General features: G+C 41.9%; 2 protein-coding genes across 4 annotated transcripts in view; one reads left to right on the forward strand and one right to left on the reverse strand.

Annotated features, from left to right (window-relative positions):
• Positions 1-1,360: 1,360 nt before the first annotated feature.
• LOC128938685 (basic proline-rich protein-like) lies at positions 1,361-9,535 on the reverse strand. The gene is made up of 2 exons (XM_054279028.1): positions 8,182-9,535; positions 1,361-2,040 (listed from the first exon to the last, which is right to left on the reverse strand). Exons 1-2 carry the CDS (start codon positions 9,533-9,535, stop codon positions 1,361-1,363), a joined length of 2,034 nt encoding a protein of 677 aa, XP_054135003.1.
• CHRM3 (cholinergic receptor muscarinic 3) overlaps positions 8,647-24,525 on the forward strand; it is a 262,324-nt gene continuing 246,445 nt past the window's right edge. For 2 of the 3 annotated variants that reach the window (XM_054280128.1, XM_054280131.1), the window contains exon 1: positions 8,647-8,731. The gene's annotated coding sequence lies outside the window, so the exon portion shown is untranslated. Of the gene's footprint in view, positions 8,732-19,031; positions 19,114-24,525 lie in introns of those variants that run through there. The other variant, XM_054280129.1, reaches the window with a different exon arrangement.

Consider the following 24,525-nt stretch of genomic DNA (forward strand, 5'->3'; position numbering starts at 1 on the left):
AACAACAAAAAACCCCAACAATTTTTTAACTCACAGAAACAGCATGTAATTTTCTTAAACCTGTCAAACATTAGAATCTTCTTTGCTTAAACAGAACTCAAATGTGGAGATACTAGAGATAAATTAATTTATATTTGTATGACACTCACTAGAATTCACTTTTGCTCCCCCAAAACTACTGAAGTTCATTCTTCCAAGGTATTCTTCCAAACAGCACCAAATAAGCCACTAGATGTGCTGGCTTTTCCTCATATTGTGAATACACCATTGTGGCTGTCCACATAGAACGCCCAGCAGCATTTCAAATTCAGCTGTAGGGACCTGGTGGCTTTACTTTGCACAACTGCCAGACAGCTGCAGCGGCTCTCTCCTAAATCCCCTCCTAGGCAAGAAGGGAGGAGAAAATAAAATGGAAAGCTTGCAGGTCACAACAGAGAGACCACTCACTGCGTACCCTCATGGGCAATGCACACTTGACTTGTCAAGTTTTAATTTAGCTTATCGCCAATTAGCAACAGTGTTGGATGGTGAGAAATAAAGGGCAGAAATCAAAACACCTTCCTACCACCTCTCACTTTTTTTCCCCCAGGCTCCACTTCACTCCTTCATTTCTAGCTCCGCTCCCTTTCCCCAGTGCCGGGCAGCACAGAGGGTCAGGATGGGGATCGTGGTTGGTGTGCTGCAGCTCTCCTGTGCTGCTCCAGCCCCTTTGCACTCCTCGCTGCTCACCCTCCCCAGGGGCTGCAGGGAAACCACACTCTGGTGCCTGGAGCAACTTCCCCCACATCCTGCTACTCCCTCCTTGCTGTGAATTTTGCTGTTTTTCTGTGGGAACCCAGGACATCCCTCTGGCTGTCCAGGATGGCCAGGACTCCTGCCAGGGGGCTCAGAAGCCCAGGCACAGAGACCAAAACACCTGTGGTTTTGATTATGACCCGTGGATCAAATTACCAACCGTATATGAAGATCAGCAAGCCGCAACAGTTTAAGTAGAATAATAGCGGTGTTATCATGGGGTGAAAAAGTAGATTTTGGGGTTTCTGGAATGGGGGCCTAGGGGGCAAGATGGAGGGATCTGGGGGTGTCCAGCCTTTCTCCTTCTTCTTCTTGGCCTCCATCTTCTGCTGTGATGTTGGCACTTTTAGACTGGTTTAGAGTAGAAGCTCACTGGCTAACATAGGTGATAGGTATTGGAAAGTAATTGTAAACATTATATACGTAGTTTTTAGTATAAAGACATAACACCACCCTGGGGGCAGGCAGTGTGCCTGGAACTGTCCTGCTGGGCAGGGCAAGAGAAAAACTTTTATAGATAAGATGCAATAAACATCCTTGCGACCGAGAACTGAAGAGCTCCAACTCATTCTTCAGGCACTCGGACTGGGAAAAGACTTTTTAAATTTCTCAGGGTCACAGCGACCAGCAAAAAATCCTGAGATTTTTCATCATTAAAAAAAAAAATGTGTTTGGCCCATTCTGAAGCACGCTTTCCTGAAAGCAGCCGGAGCACGGCGGCAGAGCTCAGGCGAACCCTGCAGTGGCACCTTGGAGCTGGCTGGAATGGGCTACGCCCAGCTGGAATGGGCTGTGCCCGGCTGGAATGGGCTGTGCCCATCTGGAATGGGCTGAAATGGGCTGTGCGCAGCTGGAATGGTTTGTGACTGGCTGGAATGGGCTGTGCCCGGCTGGAATGGGTTGTGCCTGGTTGGAATGGGCTGTGCCCATCTGGAATGGGCTGTGCCCGGTTGGAATGGGCTGTGCCCAGCTGGAATGGGCTGTGCCTGGCTGGAATGGGTTGTGCCCGGCTGGAATGGGCTGGAACGGACTGTGCCCAGCTGGAATGGTCTGGAATGGGCTGTGCCCAGCTGGAATGGGCTGTGCCCGGCTGGAATGGGCTGGAATGGGCTGTGCCCAGCTGGGGCAGCCCCTGCCGCCCCGCACAGAAACTCCTGTGGCTCCTCCCTGCCTGCACCTCGCTGTCCGCACCTGGCAGACGAGATAAGGAGACTCCTAAACCCTGGTTTGACACAAGTGCACGGCCTATTGTGAAAAGCAGGTGAAGTAGGTCAGATTTCAAAGGGATGCAGATGTGTAGATACTCTGAGCTAATGGAGCTTGACCTACAAATTTCCAATGTGTTTGGATGTCTGTAAAATGCACTACAATAATATGTACCTAAAGTTTACCTTTATAACTTAGAATTGATTAAAGTATGTGCTTCAAGACCTGAGTTGTTCAAAACCACTGAAGAATTTATCAATTTTAAATATTCTGTCATAAATGCTTCAAAATTTATGATAAGCAATATGATGTGCCTCTGGTTTCTGCTCAGCAGATCCTCTCCCAGTGCTTCCATTACCAAGTCACCATCTACACCTGATTGATGGCACTTCAGGGCTTCACAGTCTGAGATTAATCACCAAGTTCCCACATCTTGGTCCTCTGATTTTGATGGAAGAAGTGGAATTTGAATTGTGGAGGTTAAGAAAGGAAAATATTTTTCCTGCCTTGCAATGGCTGAAAGGTCATTCTTGAGCTCAAGTTGTTTAAATAATTTATTGTGAGCTACTGAGTCATAACAGAGTTACTGATCTGTCTTTTACTACAGTGACATTCTATTTTTTCAACTCTATATTTTTTTATTCTGTGGTATTAAATAGCTCTCAGTCTGCAGTAACCAGAAATGTTTAAGCGTCCTGCAACTGCATAATGACACATCAAATCTGTACCTTTTACATTGTGTGCAGCAGAGAAGTGCCATGGTGGGATTATATGCTAAAAAGAGGTGTTTTGCATGGGAAAAAGTGTTTTGCATTCCTCTACCAGCTTTGAGTGTATCTTTTATTTTCTAAGCAGCCTGTGCATACTCGCTTTGCAAAAGGAGATGATTTGAGACTCCGGTGCTGATCTATTTTTTTCATTTCTTCATTGACACCGAGAGCCTTCCTACCTCATTAAATTTGTTTTCTTTATTTTGTGTGTTTCAGTTTTTTGTGTGGTCTAGGGGTTGATATATACCTTATTAGTGATTTTAGTAACTCTGAAAAGTTGCCTAGAAGATAAAATTGCTAGTATTTCACAAATTTAGTTTTGTATTCAAGTTAAATAACAAAGTGTTTTTATTTCCCCTACCTAACCTAAAATATTTTTAAGTACTGAAGACATTCTGGATCACATTACCTGAGAGAATATGGAAATACAAGCCCTTGAAAAGTGTTTCTACCAAAATTACTTTCCAGTTTCTCACTACTTTGATTGCAAACTCTTCCCTCACCATAACTGCAAATGCTTCTACTTGCTGTTGAAAACAATCAGAACACCTTTTCTCAAGTACGACTGCACAATCCTCCTCTTCACACTCGTTTCTTTTTTCTTCTCTCTTTTTTTGACCCTGAACAATGATTATGGACTGGATCTATGGCATCTGCAGGGATGCGGGTCTCATTATGAGAAATGAAAAGTAAATAGCAGAAAATAAAAGGTCTAGGAGAAAAAAACCACAACAACCCACATTTAGGGAAGAAGGAAAGAAATGATGGATCCTATCACAAAGCTGTCAGGCTCCAAGCAGGGCTGGTTGTATTTTGTACAGCATAGCCTGGTTGAGGACAGAAATTTATCTGTGTGAGCGAGGGTGCCCCAGACTTGCACCCTTTCAGTTCTACAGTCCAATTCCCCCATCAAGCCACTGGAGCCTCACCTCATGCAGTTCCCTCTCACCCATCCTGCACAAAGTGCTCTGCCCAGGCTGAAGTGGGGAATCCTTAAGAGCCTTTTCCCAGCACAGAAAGAGGTGGAAGCTTAAAACAAGAAAGGTAAAGAGTATGAGAAATCATAATAAGCTACAGAAAAGCTGCTTTTAAAGGGAAGAGCTGCTGCTAAAATGAGCACACACTCAATTCATACTTCTGCTGGGCATTAACAGGTGTCAGGAGAGGAAGGCGATAAATGTATTTTTTTGTATCAAGTTAAGAAAAAGCCCTTCATTTCTATTTACCTCATTGTCACATCTGCTATTGCTACTGCATGCATTTCACAATTAAGAAATAATGATATAAAGCTTACAAATGTCTTCAAAATATTAATTAATTGTTTTGGATGTGTTTCTCATTATGTGAAATCAAAGTGTTACAAAAACCAAATTAGCATTTTAGTGAATATTTGGTCTAGAACTTGAATTGCTGTCTTGAGTAGACTAGCTTTATACAGACAAGGCCCCATCTGAACATGCTTTTCTGCTTGTATTTGTTTTCCTCACAAACTGTCAGATCTTATATTCAACAGTGTTTGAAATTATCCATTTGGAAAATTGTGGACTACTGTCATCTTTGTTGGACATTTTCTGGAACCATTATGAACCGTGAATGAAACCATATTTATTGGATGTATTAAGAAAACAGCACGAAATGTGTCTTATTGTTTCAGCTATGCGTAGTTGCTGGCTTTAGTGTGACCCTGATCATGAGCCATTAGCACGACTTTTATTTTGCTTAAATTCAAGGATCACGTGAGTTTATGGAGTGGTGTGTGGTTTGCACTGATTTACATGATGAAAATTGGATAAGAGGCAGTTTTAGTAGATTGTGCCTAACTTGATCCTTTTCTTTATACAAGATAATTTTCTTGACAGGGGGAATTCTGCAGACCTGATCTGCTTGGCGCTCAGTAAAGCTTTTGGCACAGTGACACATGGGAAACTGTTAGTTAAGCTGAAGAGGATGAGGATTAGTAAAAGAATGTCAATACAGTAAGGCACTGGACAAGGAGGAGACAATGGGGTGTGTTGTGTTGACAGACCAGCAGGCTAGATGCACTGCTGGTGAAATTCCTTACAGAGCAGCAGTTGCTTGGCCTTGGCCAAAGTGAGGCATCTGCCAGCTGAGGGTCTTGGTGAGACAAAGCTTAGAAGTGCTGCCAGGGGCGACTGATGAGTATCTGGTGACTGGACCAAAGAAAAAACCCCAAAAAACAGAGTGCTCATAAGGTCACAGTAAGGCACAAAGTGAGAAAGACAGTGAGGCAAAACAGAAAGTACACAGAGTGCACATAGAAGCTAAACACAGGAATTTCTGTTGTGAGCTGGGCACTATCATTTGGAAACAAAAGAAGCAAAAGAAATCTTTGTCAATAGTATTTGTCCAGAAGGTAGCTATTAGTCAGCAACATGAGTGAGCTGTGGAAGCAGCAGAATGGGCACTGGCTTACAGTCTAGGGCACTGTCACCGTTCTGAGCTCTTTCTAACTGGGTGTATTTAGCGCCTTGTCAGAAACTGTATATAATTTCACCTATATTGAAGGAAACTCAATCCAAACAACAAACAAAAAAAAAAAAACCGAACAAAAAGACTATACAAAACTGCAGTGTGGATTAGCAGAGAAGAGAGGGACCCCATTTACACAACAAGCCTATGAAAGCACAGGTTTAGAAGAGCAAAAGTATGGAGGGGACATTATAAAGACATTAAAACACAGGAGGATGGTGAGCTAGCTCGAGTCAGGCTAGTATCATCAGGCAAGACAAATGGGAATAAAGTACTCAGAAATAAATTAAAGCTTAAAATTAGAAGTTCCTAACTATTATAGATGTTAGAATCTGCTGTTCCAGAAGAACAAAATGGGCAGGAGCAAAAAGTAAAAGATGATCTTTATCATCTGATCTTCTGAATGAAACATTCCATGTAATGAATGAAACCACAGACGAGGAAGTGATGTCACTCAAGAAGGTCCTTCAAGGATAACTTCAAGGAGTGCTCAATTGATTTCTTAATGAGCTTTTTTTTTTGTATCTTATCTGCAAATACATGACCACAGAGTATCCAGAGAATGAATGCACAAATTCTGGGAACAGCAATGTCATGAACACAAGCACAAAAAGCACAGTAGTACCCAAGTAAGATTTCCTACTTAAAAAAAAACCAAGCAAAACTAAACAAAAAAACCCAACACAATCTCCAACAGCCATCTCCATCTCTGTGCCTTCTTAGGAATATAATGTAAAGACCTGCATTAGACCTAGGAGCTGTACTGTGCAGGTTTAAACCTCTGGTCTCCTCTCAGATAAAGAGCTTGTTAAAATCAATGGGTATTTTCTGTAAAGAGTATTATTTAGCAGTATTGTTGCAAAATTTATTCCCATACCCATGCATCCCTAACCAGTTCGTTGACTGCCTTGAGACTTCTTTATACAGACATTGTCCTATACAGGCTTTCTAGGATCATTGATTTTAGTGTGTATACACTTGCTTCAAAGGCTCCCTTTGCATGACTCAAGGTTAAATATATTTATGTTACACAGTTATACTAGGCAACAGAGCCATGATTTATAAAGTATTGATATGTGCCTTAAAACATGGCAAATTCAAAGCCAAGCTGATCTCAGCTTGCTTTGAATCTTAAAATTCATTTCTAAAATACATTCTACATTATGTACATAGATGACTTTACCCACAACCTCAGAAATTAATGAAGCTATGGTAGATACAAAGCTATGCATTTTTTGACACTGGTCTAATCATAACATAATTTACTATCTGGAGTGGTTTTCCTCCCCCTTATGAATCCTCTATGCATTATAAAGATCTCAACCTAAAATTACCTTATCTATATTTAGTGCGCATACAGCTGGGAAGCCCTTACACAAATTTAACAGCTAATACAAGTGACAAAAGGGAAAAGATGGTCGAATTTTCAGCTACACCTTCAGTGGCACAAAAATAAATGCACTATTTCTAAAATAATCTTAAAAGCCAGGGGTGCATCCTGAGAGCTCATCTCCAACATGTGGGGGTGCTGAGCCCTTGGCAGCTGAGGTGCAGAGACACCAAGGACAATCTCACTGTGAAGGGTCACCCGAGACGACTCAGAGGGGCTTGCAGCTGTGCTGAAACCCCAGCTTCCTATTACACGGGATAGAGCTTTTGCTGAAGCTATTTTGAGATGCAAGGTAAAAAGAAAAGCACAGGCAGGCAGTGAAGCAACATACCCAGAGCTCAAAAGCAGGGGAATCTTTGCACAGCAAGAAGAGACCTTAGTTTTTTTGATATGTAAGTAATTTTTGGGTTTTGCTTTTTCATCCCACAGGTATTTTTTTAGAGTGTCATGAATTACCATTGCATTAATTTAAAACCGGCAGATTAACAAATTTTCTTTCTAAGTGTTGAAAATAGATACCTGGAATTTTACACATTCTTTCACAGGCTCTGGTCATGGTCATCCATCATGACAGATCTTGTGGCACTTTCTGTGAAAACCCCAGCATAAGGACAAGGGACGTGGGTGATTCTTCCTCACTGAACACATACGGTGCAAAGTCAACCCCAGGCTTCTAAAATTTTGTTCTGAAGGTAGTAGGTAATCTAAACAATATTACTTATAAGATTAACAGAGAATTGGTGCCCTCGAAAGGATACACTGCTGTTTTGTTTCTGTTCTCCAGAGCCCTACTTTGTAACTTTTCTCTTCCACCTAGCCAAGAAATACACAAACAGGCAAGCAGAACACACCCTGCTGCCCTATGCCATAGCAACTTGGCAGCCAGCAACGCTGCCCACAAAAACAACTGCTAAATGCTGAACTTCTTTTGTGTTGAAGGGGTTCAAGTTAAATTTATTAATATTTTATGACAGAAGCAACATGGCAATGTGAAACACCTCAATTAGACACAGTAAGTTATCACATACTTCTACAAGATCTCTTAAAATGCAGATTTCTTACATTCTTCATGTTTTAATTGAGTATAAGCATATATTAATAAATTATTTGGCTTCCTATGAGTTTGTAGCATACCATGATTAGCTGAGAGGGGAGAATATTTTAAGCAGACCTTTTGAAAAGTTGATAGTAATGAATAAATACCATATTAATATATATTACAGAGCTACATGAGGGTATATGATTTGATGTCTCATTAAGAGGCATATTTAATATGCAACAGAGAATGATTTACTCTCCACAAATGGACCACAATCTTCAAGCAATAGCTGCTCACACGTCTCAATTAAAACCAATAAAAATAGGTTGGAAAATTTGCGGGGGGAGGAGGAAAAAAAAAGGAGAGAAGAAACCATCGCAGACTGACGGAAGGCTTTCCCACCTAGCCTCGTCTGAGTCTTTGCTGCTTCGCAGGTTGCTGGCAAGGGCGAGGGACGGCTTTGGCAGCCCCGCGCTTTTAACTCCGCGCACCCCGGGGCGGGGGCCGCGGGCACACTCGCTCTCTCCCGTCCCCGCCCGCCGGCTCTCCGCAGTGTCCCAGCAGCTGGGAGCGGCCGTCGGGCGGCCCGGCCTCGCACCCCGGCGGTGCCGCCGCGCCCGGCAGCGCTGCCCCGGGCCGGGGTCGGCGGCGGGGCGGGGCGGGCGCCGTGAGGTCACGGCAGCCGGGCCAATGAGCGCACGGAGCGGCGGCGATGGGGGGGTCCCTCGTGCGGCGGCGGCTGCCTGGGGAGGGCGGTGGCGGCGGCGGGCGCGGGGCGAGCGGTCCCGGTGTTCCCCCGCCCCCGCTCGGGCCGGCACTGACGGGGCGGCGCCGCTGCCCGCCCAGCACAGGTGCAGCGGTGTCGGCGGTGTCCGCGGCGCGGGCGGGTGCGGAGCGCCCTCCTCCCGGCGGCGCCCGGCGGGGATGTTCCGGCCGCCGGGGGCGCGCCGCCCGTGGGAAGCGCGCTCCTAACGCCACCTGGGCGTCGCACGGAGCGCTCGGCGCGGAGCGGGCGGTGTGGGGTCTCCGGCAGCCGGGCAGGTAGGACGGAGGAGAAATGCCGGTTCGGGCGGGTCTCAGGAGCTTTTTGTGTGTTTGCCCTCCCCGGCGTGCCCGGGTGTCAGCGGCGGGGAGCGGCGTGCGGCGCAACCCGGGCCGGGAGCGCAGCCGGGCTCGCCGCGGGGAAAGTTGTGCGGACGGCCCCCGCTTCGAAGCGGCTGAGGAAACGCGGAACCCTCCGTCCAGCCGGGGCGAGGGGCTGTGACTGTGGCAGCGGCGGCGGCCGCCGGAGGGCTCCGCGTGCCGCGGCGGGGCTGCTCCGCTCCCGGGGGGGACCCTGCGGAGCCGCCGCTCCCGGGGCTGCTGCGCCCCTCGAGCGGTGCCGCCCGCTCGCCGTGCGCCCCGGCTCGGCGGGGTCGGGATCGCGGCTGCACGGCGCGGAATGCCGTCCTGTGGCGGCTCGCCCGCAGCCCGGAGCCGGGCTCGACGTGTCGCCGGGGGTCGGGCCGGTCCCGCCGGGGCAGCCGGGGGTGCGCGGCGGTGCGCGGCCTGCCCGGGCAGAGGGCTGATCTCCCCGCGGTGTGCGGTGCCCGCTCCGCTCGGCAGCGAACGGGGCTCCTCGGGACTGCGCGCCGGAGCGCGGGCTGGTGTGCGGCTGGAGTTTGGGGAGGCAGCGCTGGGCAGGGTGTGCGCTGCCAGCGCACCCTCAGGAGTGCCTAAAGCAGAGCCCAAGTGTTTACTTAAAACCAGAACTAGCCATATTCCCTTCGCTGTGTAAATCTTTGGGCAGAGAAACCCAGATGGACTCGTGTGCAGGGCTATGAATCGGCTCGTGTTGGTTTTCATACTGATTAAGTGCCTCCTGATTGCCTGGGATTACTTTGGAAAAACGCAAATCCCAGCTAATATCTGTGCTGACCATATATAGAAGTAGTCACAGACAAAAGTACTATAACTTCAATATTGCTGACACAGGTCGAGAAACTTTAGAAACAGCAAGCAAAAGCTGGGATTTCTCCTGGGGATGTTTTTGTCCAAGACATATATTTTCCAGTGTTTGCATCCTACATTGACTGAATTATTTCTACCTTTTGTTTGTATGTTTACCTGCCTATATACCTCAAAGTTAGTGAATGATATATTGATTTGATTTTGTCTACCCCTTTTTTATCTGGCAGTTTGGTTTGCTTACTTGTGTTGGACCAGGGCTGCAGTAGGGAATGCTGCTGTTTTTGGAATGGAAGCCTGGTTTGATGGCTTTCGGAAACGTGCCTCAGCTTGGAAGCAAGCACGTTGCTCATACATTAGCAATTTTCCACGGCATGGAAGAAGTATTGTAGGGTTTTCTGATGTTGTGTGTTTTGTGTTCTCTTTTTTTAAAAAAAACAGATACATTGGGTTGTTTGTTTTTAAATAGCCCTGTTATTACCAGAAGCTTTTATGTGAACATTATTGTCCTGTAGAGCAATACGAAGACCAGTGCTGAATCTCATTCAAAGTGTTTTTATTTCAGTGTCATGTGCTTGTTAACAGGGTAACTCCAGCAACAGGGAACAAGAATCTGTTGACTTGAGCTGAAACACTGAAAACAATTCTCTTGGACTGTTTTGGATGTAGCAGTTTTGCTGGATTTTAGTAACAAAGAGATGAAATATGCTCCAGGGATAATCCAGTATGAAATTCATCTGACTTACTGGCACCTATAGGAAAACATGTTGCAAGTTTTCATCTTCTACCGGATACACTATGCCAACAAAACCAGAAATTCAGTTTCGTACATTTTCACGTTTATTTCAAAAGAAATAGAACCTAACATTATTTATTACAGAAACTGTTGTGAGGTGTAAATTCCTCTCATTTTCGAGTAGATGAATAGTAACTTTCTGGAGGGGGCTGATTGCATATGTTATATCATACATCTGTATATTGTCAAGTGCAGTGCATTTTTCTTATTGTTACTGGAAAAAAAAATCTTGCTTATAGCAGTATAGTCTGCATCCAACAGCTTATTAAAGTAATTTTAGAGCAGCAGTCTCAGTGGTAGGTTTTCACAGTGAAAACCAACCATGACCATATGAAACATCATAAACACAGTGCTCAATGGTGCCTTAAATTACAGTTCTAAGTATTAGTGTTAAGGAGTAAAGTGTGTTGGTTAATTTGTAAGCTGGTCTAAAAAATTGTCACACTTACTGCGCTCTTCATTCTAAACCTATAGTAGCTGCTCTAAAACTATCCAACCTTCCTTAATTGAACTAGTATTTGGGTTTTAGTCTTAATGCCGTGAGTGTTTTCAGGGTCAAATCCTGAAATGCTAAAGAAAATATTGTGATGACTAATTTGGAAATTTCTTCCCCATGAATACTACAGTGTTATGGTTCCTATGTTCATATCTTCCATTCTCCCTCAGTCTTCATTGTAGCAGACAGCCTAATTGTGTACTTTGTGCCAGCAATTACTGTGCTTACGCAGTGTTATGTGACTCAAAAAGGAAGGGGTGCAAAAGGTGCTTGACACCAGGAAAACATTTGAAGTGATCTGGATGACCTTAATTAATATTGTTCATTATCCTATTACGTCTTGTTTGCCATTAAGAGGAGATGGTGTTCCGAGGAGGAGGCAAAGTATCTGTGCAATATCTGAAGGCAATGAAAGCTCTGCTCAGTGCATGTCAACCCATGGCTGCTTAGTTTAGTATGAAATATGATTGCAGGGTTTGCTAATACTAATGGTATCTTTTGCTGTAATGGCAGATTCTTATTTATTGAAGATATAGAATTAATTTTTAAAATAAGGAGCAGTATCTATTGGATTATGTGGGGGATGATATGCAATGACATCTCAGTATCCTTATTTGTATTTAAGTATTGTAGCTTGTGAATAGGTGACAGATGTTTGAATGTATCTCTAAGCTTGAAATAAAAAGAAGGAGCCTGGTAACACCAAAAGTTGTCTGTTTCACATATCCATTCAACAATCTTGCTACTTTCTTTGTGACTTTATGTGTCTTTTTCTATTGAAGAATATCAGTTCTGCTGGGCTGCATGGTTGCTGTACGTGTAAAACTGTCAGTGGTGCTGGGAGAGTGTCCATCACCTCTACAAGCAAAAATTGTGCCTCCCAGTCCACCCCACAGTGTTGCAGCGCATGTCAGGCTGTGCTCCTGATGGTGTTGGAGTGCAAAACACAAATAAATTTACTATAAGCTTCGTGTGCCATGATTAGATTAAGACTTCATGCTAAGGAGTTATTTATGTCTTATTTTTGTTTTAAGAGAGGATAAGGCTGCAATATTTTCTATTTCTTGTGCCTTGGTTGAGTGCCAGCAGAATGCAACCTTGTCCATGTACTTCTGGCTAGGAGATTCAGTGAGGGCAAAGACAGAATCCACTCTTGGGAATATAAAATTTTGAAATTATTGACTGTAAAATAGACAACGATGAGCGATTAATCCCCTCGCATATTCGAAGTATGTAGTAAATTTCATGCTGGAGGCATCTGTTGTGTAAAGGAGGGAAGGCTTAAGTGAGTTTCTTTATAAAATGTTTGCAAACTGAAGGCAGAGTCTTTTCTGCGGTTGAAAAATCTTTGGGAAAAAAAAAGAGGCCAGTTATATTACAAATGATAAATAATTGGTTGCTGTAATGAAAGCTGGAGATGGTTTCATACTTGTCTAAATTAATCCTGATAGAGATAGTTACAGAGAAATAATTAATAGTACAGCTTCAGTATGGATTATCAGAAAATGTTTTCCTGGGTATTATTTGAAATACAGATACTTGTCAATGCCATTACCTTTCCTTCTCTGTTTTCTATGCTTTCTTGGTTAAGATGGAGTAAACAAAACCTTTTTAATTTAAAACAATTTCCTGCAAGCAAATTCAAAGTTTTGTTCATTTAGCTCAGTGCAGTATAGCATTTTAGCCACAGTATCAGAATTCTATGCACACCAAACATCTGATAAATTGTCTATTCTCTGTTGTGGGCATTAGGCCCAGTCTTGGTCTCCAGAAGATTGTGGCTGCTCTGCTAGTTTGTGGAGAGTTCTTGTCGGGGTAGGGAATGTGACTGGGGGCTTCCAAGATTGTTGAGTTACGTTCAACAAGTTGATGGACTTTTGCTCTATGATGATACATGTTTCTCTATTTTTCCTTTTCCTCTCTGGATAGGAAGGCTGTGCGATGATGATGTGTAAGGTTAACCTCTCATCTTATTTGGATGACACTCTGTCCTTCTTCACTCCTGTGGGAAGAAGATTAATTATGGCCTACAAAGCTTTGAACTAAAAAAAGTCAAAAGTTTACCTCTTACAGATAAGTTCATAGATGACTGAGAAATTTGGAAGGAAGAGATTTAAAAATATGTTTGAAGCTACTAGGACATGTCTCTGTATGTACATCTCTTCTCTTAAAGAAAACAATCTAATCTTGGTGCCAGGGGTTGGCCAAGGGGCTTTGTACAATATTGGTTACCTGCTGAGCTCCAGCTGTGTTTGTGTGTAACATTTTGTCCATTACTACCTTATTTGACAGCATTAGGTGTACTGGAGCCAGATGCTGAGGACCTTTTAAGGCTTCATGTGAAGTATGGAGGGACAACTTTTCAGGTGAAATGTATAAAGTCCAGACAACATACATTGTCCTGCAGGCTCATTATTCTTGTCTGTCCTTCTCATAAGCAGGAGAAGACCCTCCCAGCATCTAGGATTAATGGGTTTTAAGAAAGCCTCCTGACATTCCTGCATGAAGATATGAGGTATCAGCTGTAGCACCTAAAGGAAATAAGCCTGACAGTTTTGAAGGGGGAAAATGCTATCTATCATCCACAAGGATTTATAAAAAGCCTCCATTATTTCATTATGAAATAAGGAAATTTGAGTTTAGTAATTATGTGGGATTCTAATAGCGGGAAATACATTATTAAGGCTGTCAAATCATACATTAAGAAAAACCTCACTAAATACATACTGAAGAAGCAAAGCGTTCCATTTTCTTCTGCCTTGTACTACAGTCACGCACAGCCACACTATATCCTTTATAGGATTGAAATAACAAGCCAAGCCTTTAAAAAAACCTCAGACCTTAAATACCATGCAGAAGGTCCTGGGCTACCACAAAACCAAATAATTTGGTGAGATAATTAGAGATAAGCAGTCTTGGTGCTGAAAATGAATTACCTCTTTTGGTTTTGTGTGACCTGGAAAACACTTGTCTGCTTCATGGCTGTTAATCAAGGATGAGAATAAGCAGGTCATTATCTTGGAGCAACATACTTTCATTCACTAAAAATGCCAAAAGAAGGTCCCTGCAAAATGCTCAAAGAACAGCGTCAAATTTGCAGAGAAAAGTATTCAATTTCCCTTCCTGATACTATTGTAGAGGAGCTTGTCCCACAGGGTTCCGTTATGACTGAAAGGAGACACATCCCTGTGGTCTTCTGGGAATTCCTGAAACACAGCAGAGGCCGAGTCTGTCTCGAGCTATTAAGGCAGCAATATTCATGCTTCATGTACTGAAGCATGAAATATCCATTATGCTTGCTTTTATAGCTGCAAGCTCTATAATAGTCACCTATGCAAAATTTTACTGCCTTTTTGTTTTTTTTTATTTTGGGGGCCAGAAGCCTTTTAGCACTTCCCCATGTTTCTCTAGTAAAAATTAATAGTGCTAATTGCCACTTCTTTTATCATTAATTTCTGAATCAACATGAAGTATTGCTATAGCAACATATCCTTTTGAACTTCACCGCAGACAATTGGTAAGAGAATTCAATCTCAATATGTAATAAGCACAATTGTAAGAACTATTGGAAGGATTAAGGAACTTTCTATTTAAAAAGAAGGGGAGTAGTGCAAATACTCAAAACTGTCATGAAAGAACAGAACTTGAAAATTTTCAGCGTTCTCTTCTTTTTAATCATCTCCAATTGCTGTACAAAGCTGCATAGTTGCTTTGAACAAAGTATATTACAGCACACTGTGTCTCCTCAGAGAAAAAAATGCATCACACGCTGGAATACTCCAGAGATTTTTATGTCTGATAAGTGATTTGACATAAATTGCTGCATCTTCTCTCAAAGTATGGTTGTTCTTCAGCCCTGACAATGCATGTGCAGGAAAACCCTAAGTAGGTTTCAGGATTAGCTGGACAGCAAATAATCCAAATTTATAAAGTCAGAATTAGATGGTAGTTTATCTTTGCTTTTTCACCAGCGGAAGCATCTTTTTCATCAGAGTGGATTGCTATTTGCATTTTACCTTGTCATCTCTCTTGATAACAGGCACACGAGGGAGGTTACACATTATATGCACACACAAAAATCAGGAGGCATAAGGGGTGTGGAAGTGAGAAATACTTGAGGAACACTGGTAAAAAAGGGAAAGGTCTAGCACTGAAAGTCTATGATTGATGTTATTACCTGTGATAGATTTTGAGGCAGTGAAAGCTTGTAAATCTTTAGGGGGAGCTATGCTTCCAAGGATGCTGATTGCATTGAAAAAAGGTTGTGTGAGAAGAAGGTATAAGGACAGGTGAAGGGTAAGAATGACAAAACCAGAAATTAAGGAAATGAAGAGCGTAATCAAAGGAGGGGCAGTGCTTGTAAGAGGGAAGTCTGAAGGGTGTCTGTGACTGGGAGCGTGTGACTCTTGCATACACACAGGACTGATAAAAGAAAGAGGAACAGTGAAAGACCCAGAAAAAATGGAACAATGTGACCCTGGGTGCTGAGGGAGAATGTTCCTGTGGTAGACATCCTGGAAAGGACATTGTGGTTTTCTGGGGAGTAAGGGTTGTTTTGTGGATTCTTGTTTCACCTCATGAAGTGGGTGGGTTCATAATGGTGCTTTGCTACCAAGGTTGCTTCTTCTGTGTATTATCAAAGTATTTCTCTTTACTAGCAATGCCCCCACCAACCTGCAGACTATCTGTGGTTACCCTGGCCAGACTGTTTGCTTTGCAGACAATAACTGGGAGGAAATAAATACTGAAAATGCAATGGCATGCAAGGCCACACCTCTGCAACTTTCTCTTGTCACAACACCTCTTCTTGGAGAACCCTTCAGAGCCGTCTCCAATAGTGTTAAAGTTAGCATTTTCAAGCCAAGTTTTAAATACAAGTTGTTCAAGTTGTATCTCTTGGTTCTTCCTTTTATGACCGTAGTGGTGTGGCTTTGTTAATTAGGAAATCTTAAAGAAAATTCTGAAATAAAGGTTAAAAGAGCATTACAAAAGACAGCAGTGAAGCCATTCGGAGTGTCTTACTTCCAGGATTCTTGGAAGACAAGTGATCCCTAGGCAGTTTATTCATGTGAATATTATTCTAAAATATGTCCTGCAGAAAGCATCTAGTAGCTCAGCATCTGGGGAAAGTCAGTTTAGCACTGTCTCTTAAGAAGAGATGGATAAAAAGGGCTGGAGTCCTATCTTAGGCTTGGAGCTGCTGAGGTAAATTCAAGAAAACTTAAATCTAGTTTGGAGGCTGGCAGGGGAGACTTTTGGATTTCAAATGTCTTTGTATTATTTTTCTGATCATTGTTTTGTATAAAACTGCTTTGTATTTTCTGTGGAAAGAGATGAAAGTCAGCCTTAAAACAAAAGGCAGATTTTCTCTGGAAGAGGCAAGAAATTGATCACTAGTGTCTGGATACAGTATTAAAAAAGCTGTCAAAGAATGACTTTAGAGCAAACACTGGTGAAAGGTCTACATTAGAGCAAATATGTGTCAAAGAGAAACTTGTAGTTCTACAACTCAAGGGGTAAATGATTGTGCTGTAGAAAATAGTTGCTAAAAATACTGCTATAGAATGCCAAGGGAACTCATATAAATAGAAAAGCAATGAGAATAATTTGTAGCTCCCATTTCTGGAAACTGCAGTTCAACAGCTACTGGTGATGATGTGTTAGGCACATTGGTACTGGTTCTCCCTTTTCCTGGTGTTCATTTGCAGTGTGATATGGGGAAGTGTCAGCAAGTCTGAAGGCAGTGACTTTCCTGTTGATGGACAGTCCTGGGGATGTGCATTGGACTGTCAGATTTTTCCTTTTCAGCCCTACATGCAGCTTTCACTGGAAAAACATAAAGCCTACCGAGACTTTCAAATAAAAATATGAGTGACTGTTAGTTTTCTTCCTGTTCCATATCTCCATTCAAAAAAATCAGTTGTTTTGTGAAAGCAAGTATATGGAAGGTGAAGATGAACTGTACTTTTCAGAAGCAGCAGACGGTGTTTATACTGCTCACTACTGAGTCAGTAATTTTCTTTCTCACTCAGCTCAATGAAAGCTGTGTTTGTTTGCCAAAGGGAATGCTAAAGAGGCAAAAAAAAAGGCAAGCAAGATTGAAAAAAGGTTTATTGGGTTAATGTGGCTGGATTTTGGTGGCAGGGGGGATGCAGGGGCAGGCTCTTTGTGAAGCTGCTAGAAGTTTCTCCTGTGTCAGATGGAGCCAGTGTCAGGCAGGTCAAAGGTAGTCCCACTGCTGGCCAGGGCTGAGCCCATCGGTGATGGTGGTGGCACCTCTGGGAGAACATATTCAAGAAGGGAAAATGTGACTGTGCAGGACATCAACCCTGCAGATCCAGGCTTGGTGAAGGAGGAGGGGGAAGGCAGAGATTCTCCAGGAGCCCATGGTGAAGCAGCTGCCCCCTGCAGCTCCTGGAGATCCATGATGGAGCAGATATCCACCTGCAGCCCATGCAGGAAGCCTGTGGTGGATGCTCAGAGGAGATTCTGACTCTGTGCAGCTCGTGCTGGGGCAGGCTTCTGGCAGCATCCGTGGGCCCATGCTGGAGCAGATTTTCTGTCACAAAAACCTGGATCAGGTTTGCTTGTGACCTTGCAGGGGACAGCTGGAGCAGTTGATGAAGAAGTGCAGTCTGTGAGACAGAGTCAGCTTGTAGAAGTTGGTAAAGGACTGTCTTCTGTTAGAGGGAGCCCATGCTGGAACAGGGTAAGAGTGTGAGGAGTTTTTCCCCCTGAGGGGGAAGGTGCATTACAGGTAATGTGTGATGAACTCTTGAGTTTCCCCTAATTAAGGGAGAAAAGTGTTTTTAAGATTTGGGTTTAATCTTCGTTATCCTACTCCAATTCTGACAGGGAAAATTTTACAACTTAGCATCAAAGTGGACTTTCTTTTGCCCATGATGTCAGTCAGTGAGTGACCTCTCCCTGCCCTTATCTTAACCCTTGAGTCTTTTGCTGTATTTTCTTTGCCCTGTTCAGTTTAGAGGGGGAGTGATAGAGCAGCATTTTGGACATCTGGTGTCCAGCCAGGGTCAGCAAAAGGTTTATAAATACAGCAGTAGGCTGAAGCTTTATATGCTGAAGCTTTTCAGGACACTGAAATCTGCTGCTGCTATTATCTGCCAGGATCAGCTCTTGAATTATGGTTATGGTAAAATCAAACTTCTAAATGCCTGAAATGGAAGAATGATGTTTATGTGACTCTTGCAGGCTAACAGCAGCAATAAGGAGAAAAAACAAAAACGATCTCATCCTGAAATAAAATGGGACATAGAAAAGCTCATCTCAGCTAATTTCCTTGCTATAGTTTTGGTATATTTACACAATTTTAACTTGTTGTCATATTTGCAAGCTAAGAAAATGGAATTTCATATATAATTATGATCAGGTATGTTGTTTCCAAGAAGAAAATATTGGAATTGAAACAATTTTAATGTACTGATTGCTTTTTAATGTTGCTAAATATCTTATACCTAGCAACCTGCTAGTATTGGCATGCAGAGGTCTTATCCTCGTTACATCTGCTGGAAACTTTCCACGGTACAGTGAGTCATGCAGGTGATCAGTATCCTTTTCTGTGTCAGATATGATCAACTTTTTTCATTTGATATGTTGTTGCTTGGTGGATTGGTTTGTTTCTAGGAATAATGCATCCCCTTTGCAACAGCTGTGCAGTCTTGCTTCTCTTAAATTTTGCTGTTGTAGTGTTTTTATAGAAGGTAAGAAGAGCAAAAGTTCCTTTAAAAAATAATTTATTTGCATTATATATTAATTTTTTCAACAAGAACAGTAGAATCCTGAGGACACTTGGGCTGCAGTCTTTTGTGGCTGTGTCACTCGTATGACTCTGATTCTGCTTTCCAATTCCAGTTGGCATTCGGTGTTGCAATGTCATTAAGGAGAGGGTTTCTCAATCATAATGCTGGGCATACTGAAACACTGGATTTCCAGACTGCTCTTTGAATTACTCTTTTTTATTATTTTTATTTTTTTTTTAAATTGACCATGTGTTTGGACATGCAGTTGTGTATCTTTTTAGCCTGAGCAGGTATTTTCCATTATATATTTACTTTTTAGTACTGTAAAAATAACATTTGGTGGCCTTTCCCTTGGTTTTTCAACTGGTAATGCTACTGCTCCTGATCTGAGAGTACCAAAATTCAAGTCTTTGTGGACTCATTGGTGACTTCAATCTACAATGTTAAATTATTAATTTAATTTTTTCATGATCCATGCAAAGTTTTGCACCTAAGTCATGGCCAGTTACAGGTTAACATTGTCAGTTTAGGGAATGTGAGATAATTACCATGCTGGTTTTGCAGAAGTACTAAAAAGGAACATTTCTGTAGGGCTTTTGAAAATTGTAATGATTAAGATGATAGGTTGTGCTTGGGCCTGAATTTGTTTACTAGAATACTGTCTTCCCTTTTACCCTCCTGTTTCTCTCCTTCTCCCCCTCTGCCAATCTTTAATGCCAAGTGCCCTGGATTATTAATGAGTAAGAGCAATGAATAAATGCAGGAAAGATTCACTAGTCATGTTTGACTAGCTCATGCAGAAGGTTAAACTTAAGAGGTACAACATAAAGAGGAAGCACTATAGGAGCATTCTTACAATTGGCAGTTGTATGTATGCACCATCTGACTGTTTCCATCTTACTTAAAAATTTGGGGTGGCACCAAACGCTGTTAAGCCAAAAGTTAAGTTTTCTTTCGGTTTTAGATTTGGACAAATGGAGGTTTCACTTTAGCCAATATTAAATTTTCTTTTCCTTTTTTTTTTTTTAAGCTTAGACAAGGAAAAGTGTCAGGCTTTTTTCTGCTCAGTTTTACTTGTGTATTTCTCTGTAAATGTTTTTAAGTTTTCAATTTTTTTCTACCAAAGATATAACTCTCTCTTAGTTAAATTGGAACAGAAATGTGAATGTTAGAAGTGTGTGGCCAGTTGGTCTTGTTTTAGCTAATGATGTGCTTGGAGTGTACGTGTGCAAAATATACTTCAAGGCCTGTCCTAATCAACTTAAGAAAAATAAATTGAAATAAATATCCCCAAACTATTTGCAGCTGTTAAATTATGTTAATTTAAATTAGATTAAAGGTATAATATGTGTAGCTATCTTCATATGAAGATAAGCTTAAGCAATATTCTTCCACTGATCCTAGTTCAGAGTAAGAACCAGACCAGAACCTTTCATTTGAGGATTATAACTTCCCTTTTGAATTTCTGTTCTTGTCTTTTTTTTCCTTCTGTTTGTTAGCTTTATGTAATGTTTTGAAATATTCTTGTTTATATGTTGTTTGCAATTTTGTTTCTGATGCAGCGATCCATATATATATATTAAGACTAGTGAGAATCATGGAACTGAATAAACATTCTAAATAGGTAATTATGCACAAAGAATAAGAATGGAGGTTTTTATTCATAAAACCTTTGGTAGGAAGTTTTGGTTTTGTGTGTGCTTGTTAATAGATGTCAAATGTGGATAAAACATGAAGCATTGGAGAAACTTGAGTGAAATGTCACACATGAAATAGAATTGAGGTTCTGTGGAAGGAATCCCTGTTGTATTGTGCATGTGAAGGTATGAAAGGCATATTCTGAATCAGCCTGTAGGAGTGAGAGATCCTTGATACAGAATAGCTGTATTAGTAGTAGAATTAATGATGAATTTGTTTTGTTTTGGCATTTTATCATTCCAGCAATGTTTGGACAGAACTGAGAGAGCTGACTGAGAGCTGAGTAACACATAGAACAAAAAGATGAGCAGCTAGTGACTCTTATCAGTAGGCTCTTGAAAACTGCTTGGGGTTTCAATGATTTTAATAGGTTATTTGACTGCATTATTTAGTAGCAAGCCTTTACCTTCCATCCGAATTCTTACTGGATTTAGCGAAATGTTATGTCCACTGGAATATTGTGTAAATAGGTGGAAGTAGCTTCAGCAGAAATGTAGTGCAAAATTCTTTAAAATTACTATCCTAAAGTTTTGTTCAAAATAGTTATTGAGTGTTTGCTACCATCTGAACGTTACCTAAATTGATGATCATATAAAGCTGACAAAAATTGCAGATATGGGCAAAGAAAAGGTGATTGAGATAAGGAATTTATGTTCCTGAGTCTACCCTGTCACGACAAGATGACAGACAATACAAAATTGAATGTCCACAGTCTGTCTGACTGAAAGGCTGGTTTTACTTCTGTAACTGTAAATATCATGTGCAAGCAGCCATAGAACTATATTGTGACATTTTATCCTGAGGAGCTTAATTTAAAAAAATGTGTGCTAACACCAGAGTGGTTATGAATTAGCCACGTCCTGTTAGCTCACAGTTACTGATATCAAATTTTAGCTCCTTTGAAATCATCTACAGAATACCAACTCTGTGCACTCAGCTTCTGCCACCCCTGAGAATTCTAAATAACTACAGCTGAAGCTCTTTAGGCCTCTTGAGGGGGGGAAAAAGGCACTGTAAACACACTGTAAACAGACCTGTGTACCAGCTGCTTTGTTTTCCTTTCGCACACCCTTGGTGTTATACACTTCTTGGTTTTTTCTGTATGTTTGTTGATCTTTCTGAGATGGAAGTCACTGAAAATGTCAGCTGAGTGTTGCAGTTCCCATACTGGGAAAGCAAGTGTGTAAGTAGTGAATTGTGAACTCACCTGTTTATATTTAAATGCTTTGACTACCAATCCTGTGTTTCAGGAGTTTCTTGAAATTGCTATAATGAGAGTTGAGCTGAAATACTCTAAATTTTGAATGCTACAAAGTAACTTTATTACATAACAGCTTCGATAAGAAATATGAAAGAAATAACTCTGGCCTGAGAAATTTGTTTACTCTTCTGACAAAGCCTGTAAAAATTACTTGACTAGCTACAGTCAAGGGAACTTACCTGATTTTTCAGGCATGACCTGTGAACCTCTGCAGTTCCACAACAACTGTATTACTACCTCAGGAAACTTTTAAACTCTCTGGCTTACACAGCAGATGGACATGATACTGTCTATTTTTCATTGAGTTAGTGCTATGGGATTTCCCCTTTGCTGTTCCTGTTAATCCTCTAGGTTTAGTTAATATTCAGAGAAAGGAGCTGAGGACAGTTCTCTTACTGCAGAGACAGGCTGGCCATCCAAGAGAGTTTAAAGTTTATAATGACTCTAGTCATTGAGAAGGAGCTGGGGAAGTTCTGTCGTTCACAGATCTGAAGTCCAGTGCTTTCAAACTTTGTCATTACCCTTATGCCTTAAATCCAGATATTTTAGTTTCCACAAGACATTGCAACTTGTCTGATAGTGAGGTTGTCTGGTAGTAATACCTTGGGGTAATGGCAGGCGTGAGATGAGGGGAAGTGATGTTGAAATAGTTCTCTAGCATGTATTCCTGTCTTGGAACTGTGTAAGCATTCACAAAGGCACTTCTCAATGAGGGAGAAATAACGAGATTTGGCTCCCGGAAGTCTTTGTATATAATTTTAACATGACTCTATCATGGTAGGATGCAGCTGTATCCCAAAGTACTTGAGTTTGTAAACTGCTTGTTACTAATAAATCTTCAAGGATTTAATATTTTTGTCCCCTGAAAAGTGGAGCTGGTAATCTGCTTCAACAAAAAACTCCCCTCCTCCCAAAACTCTGCTATAATTCTGTGGCCGCTAATCCAATGGAACATTGACCTTGATGTGGATCATATGTTTGTGGTTTTGTTTTTTTCTGGGTGTTTAGCTTGAGGAAGTAGTTTGGAAGTGTGTTTCCAGTTTCCCAGCCACCTGTTACAGCTTTCTTTCTTGAAACTGTTTGTTATTTCTGAGGCTGCTGTATATTTCTTGCTAAACTATAAGGCTGTAGTAGTCAAACATTTCCACAAGCTGGGCTGCTGAAAAACCCTCAGGTGACAAATGTAAGCCAGTGCTATGTGTCAGTATAGCAGGTGTGTTTCACCATTAATGCGAACTACAAACAGAACCATAAGCATGTCACAGGAGAGAAGCAAGCTGGGTATGTTGGAGAAAAAGGAGTGAGCACCACAAGGGTTGTTGTGGATTAAGGCATTTGGAAAGTCTTTTACAGGGAATTGGGTAGATTTATACAGCAGTGCTCTTCTGTCCTATTGCTTTTTCCAGAATCAGGGTGTAAAGAATTCCTCTGTATGCTCAGACAAATTGATTCTTCTTTTTTTTTAAAACTTTATTATTATTATCATTTTCTGTTTGAGTCTTCTCTTTGTAAAACATGTTCCTCAGCTGCAGCTCACCCCTCCACCAGAAGCACAGTAGTCTGGCAAGCCAGCAGCAGGGGTGAGGACATGGGCAGCAGTTGTCAGACTGTCATAGTACATTAATTTTACCTGGATTATACTTTGGCCCATGATTAATACAGGTCATTGCTGCCTGGTCACATTGTAGATCATGCTGAAAATTATACAATGACAAGTACAGTTCCTCTGAGTCATTTTGACTCCATGGCTTAAATAATCATTGTTGAAACACAGTAAGGAAATTGTTTATGTTCAAAATGTTTCCAAGAATCCTAATCACCTTTTGGGGTAAATGGAGGAGTTTCTGCTATGGGATTACTCTTAACTGTAGAAAGCAGTTAGGCTGAATACTGAAAAGGTAACACAACAGGTAGTTGTTTTCATTTCTGAGGAAGTAAAGCAGAAAAATTTTATTGGATTGGGTAGATTTGCTCTTCGTCACTAGGGCTGAGTGGGATATCTTTGCAGGTCAAGGTATGAGTTGATCAGTCAAAAAATGTGTTCTTGGGAGAAAAGTTTGGACGAGGAATGCTTAGAAGCAGTCTAGCTCAATGCCTCCATACAATGATGATCAAATCCATCACTGGATAAGAAGGGAGAATCATTAGCTTAGGATAGATCATTCATTTGCCACACAAGGTAGCATCAGGTGCTTTGTTCTTACGAGTTTTCCATATTTCTCCTTTTCCCAGAAGCTTCCTCAAAAGGAAGTCATATGCCTCATACAACTTTTCTGGTTTCCATTGCTTGTAGATCATGCCTATACTTTTTGTAACCAGCTGGCACATACCTGAGCAACAACTGCAGCCTTGCTGTCACATCCCTCTTTCTGTCTTAATTGTAAGTTGGATGTTTTCTTCCTCCATGTATTTCATATCAAATGGTTATAGTTTCAACAGGAAGGTCCAGTGCCTGTGTCTCAGGAAGGTGAGAGTTGCATGTGAGTGACTTAGGGGATGTCTGCCCTGTAGCTGCATCCCCTGCTGTCACTGCACTGACCACTGAGCAGCCTTCCAAGAGCCAGGCTTTGTCTTGGGCTTTTCAAGTAACCACAGCTTTACCTGAAAGCCATAAAAGGCAGAAATCCTGGCTAATAAAAGGCTAATCCTGCCTCAGGAGTAGCTGGGCTGTCTGGGCAGCAAGAACAGGAGCACAGCTGGGGCTGGTAGTCTCTGTGTGTACCTTGTTCCTGTTCATCACTCAAAGTCTTTGGAGAAAAGCCCTGCCAAGGAGGAAAGTGAAGTCTCAGCTGTGTCCTTGGGAAGTCAGAAATGTACATTTGAACCCATGGGTTCAATTCTCTGCTGCCTCTGAGGATGCTGTTTGGCTTGACTGAT

The sequence above is a fragment of the Melozone crissalis genome, unplaced genomic scaffold (genome assembly GCF_028551555.1).
Source record: "Melozone crissalis strain CALT ecotype California unplaced genomic scaffold, PUWL_Pcris_2 ptg000027l_1, whole genome shotgun sequence".
Lineage (NCBI taxonomy): Eukaryota > Metazoa > Chordata > Aves > Passeriformes > Passerellidae > Melozone > Melozone crissalis.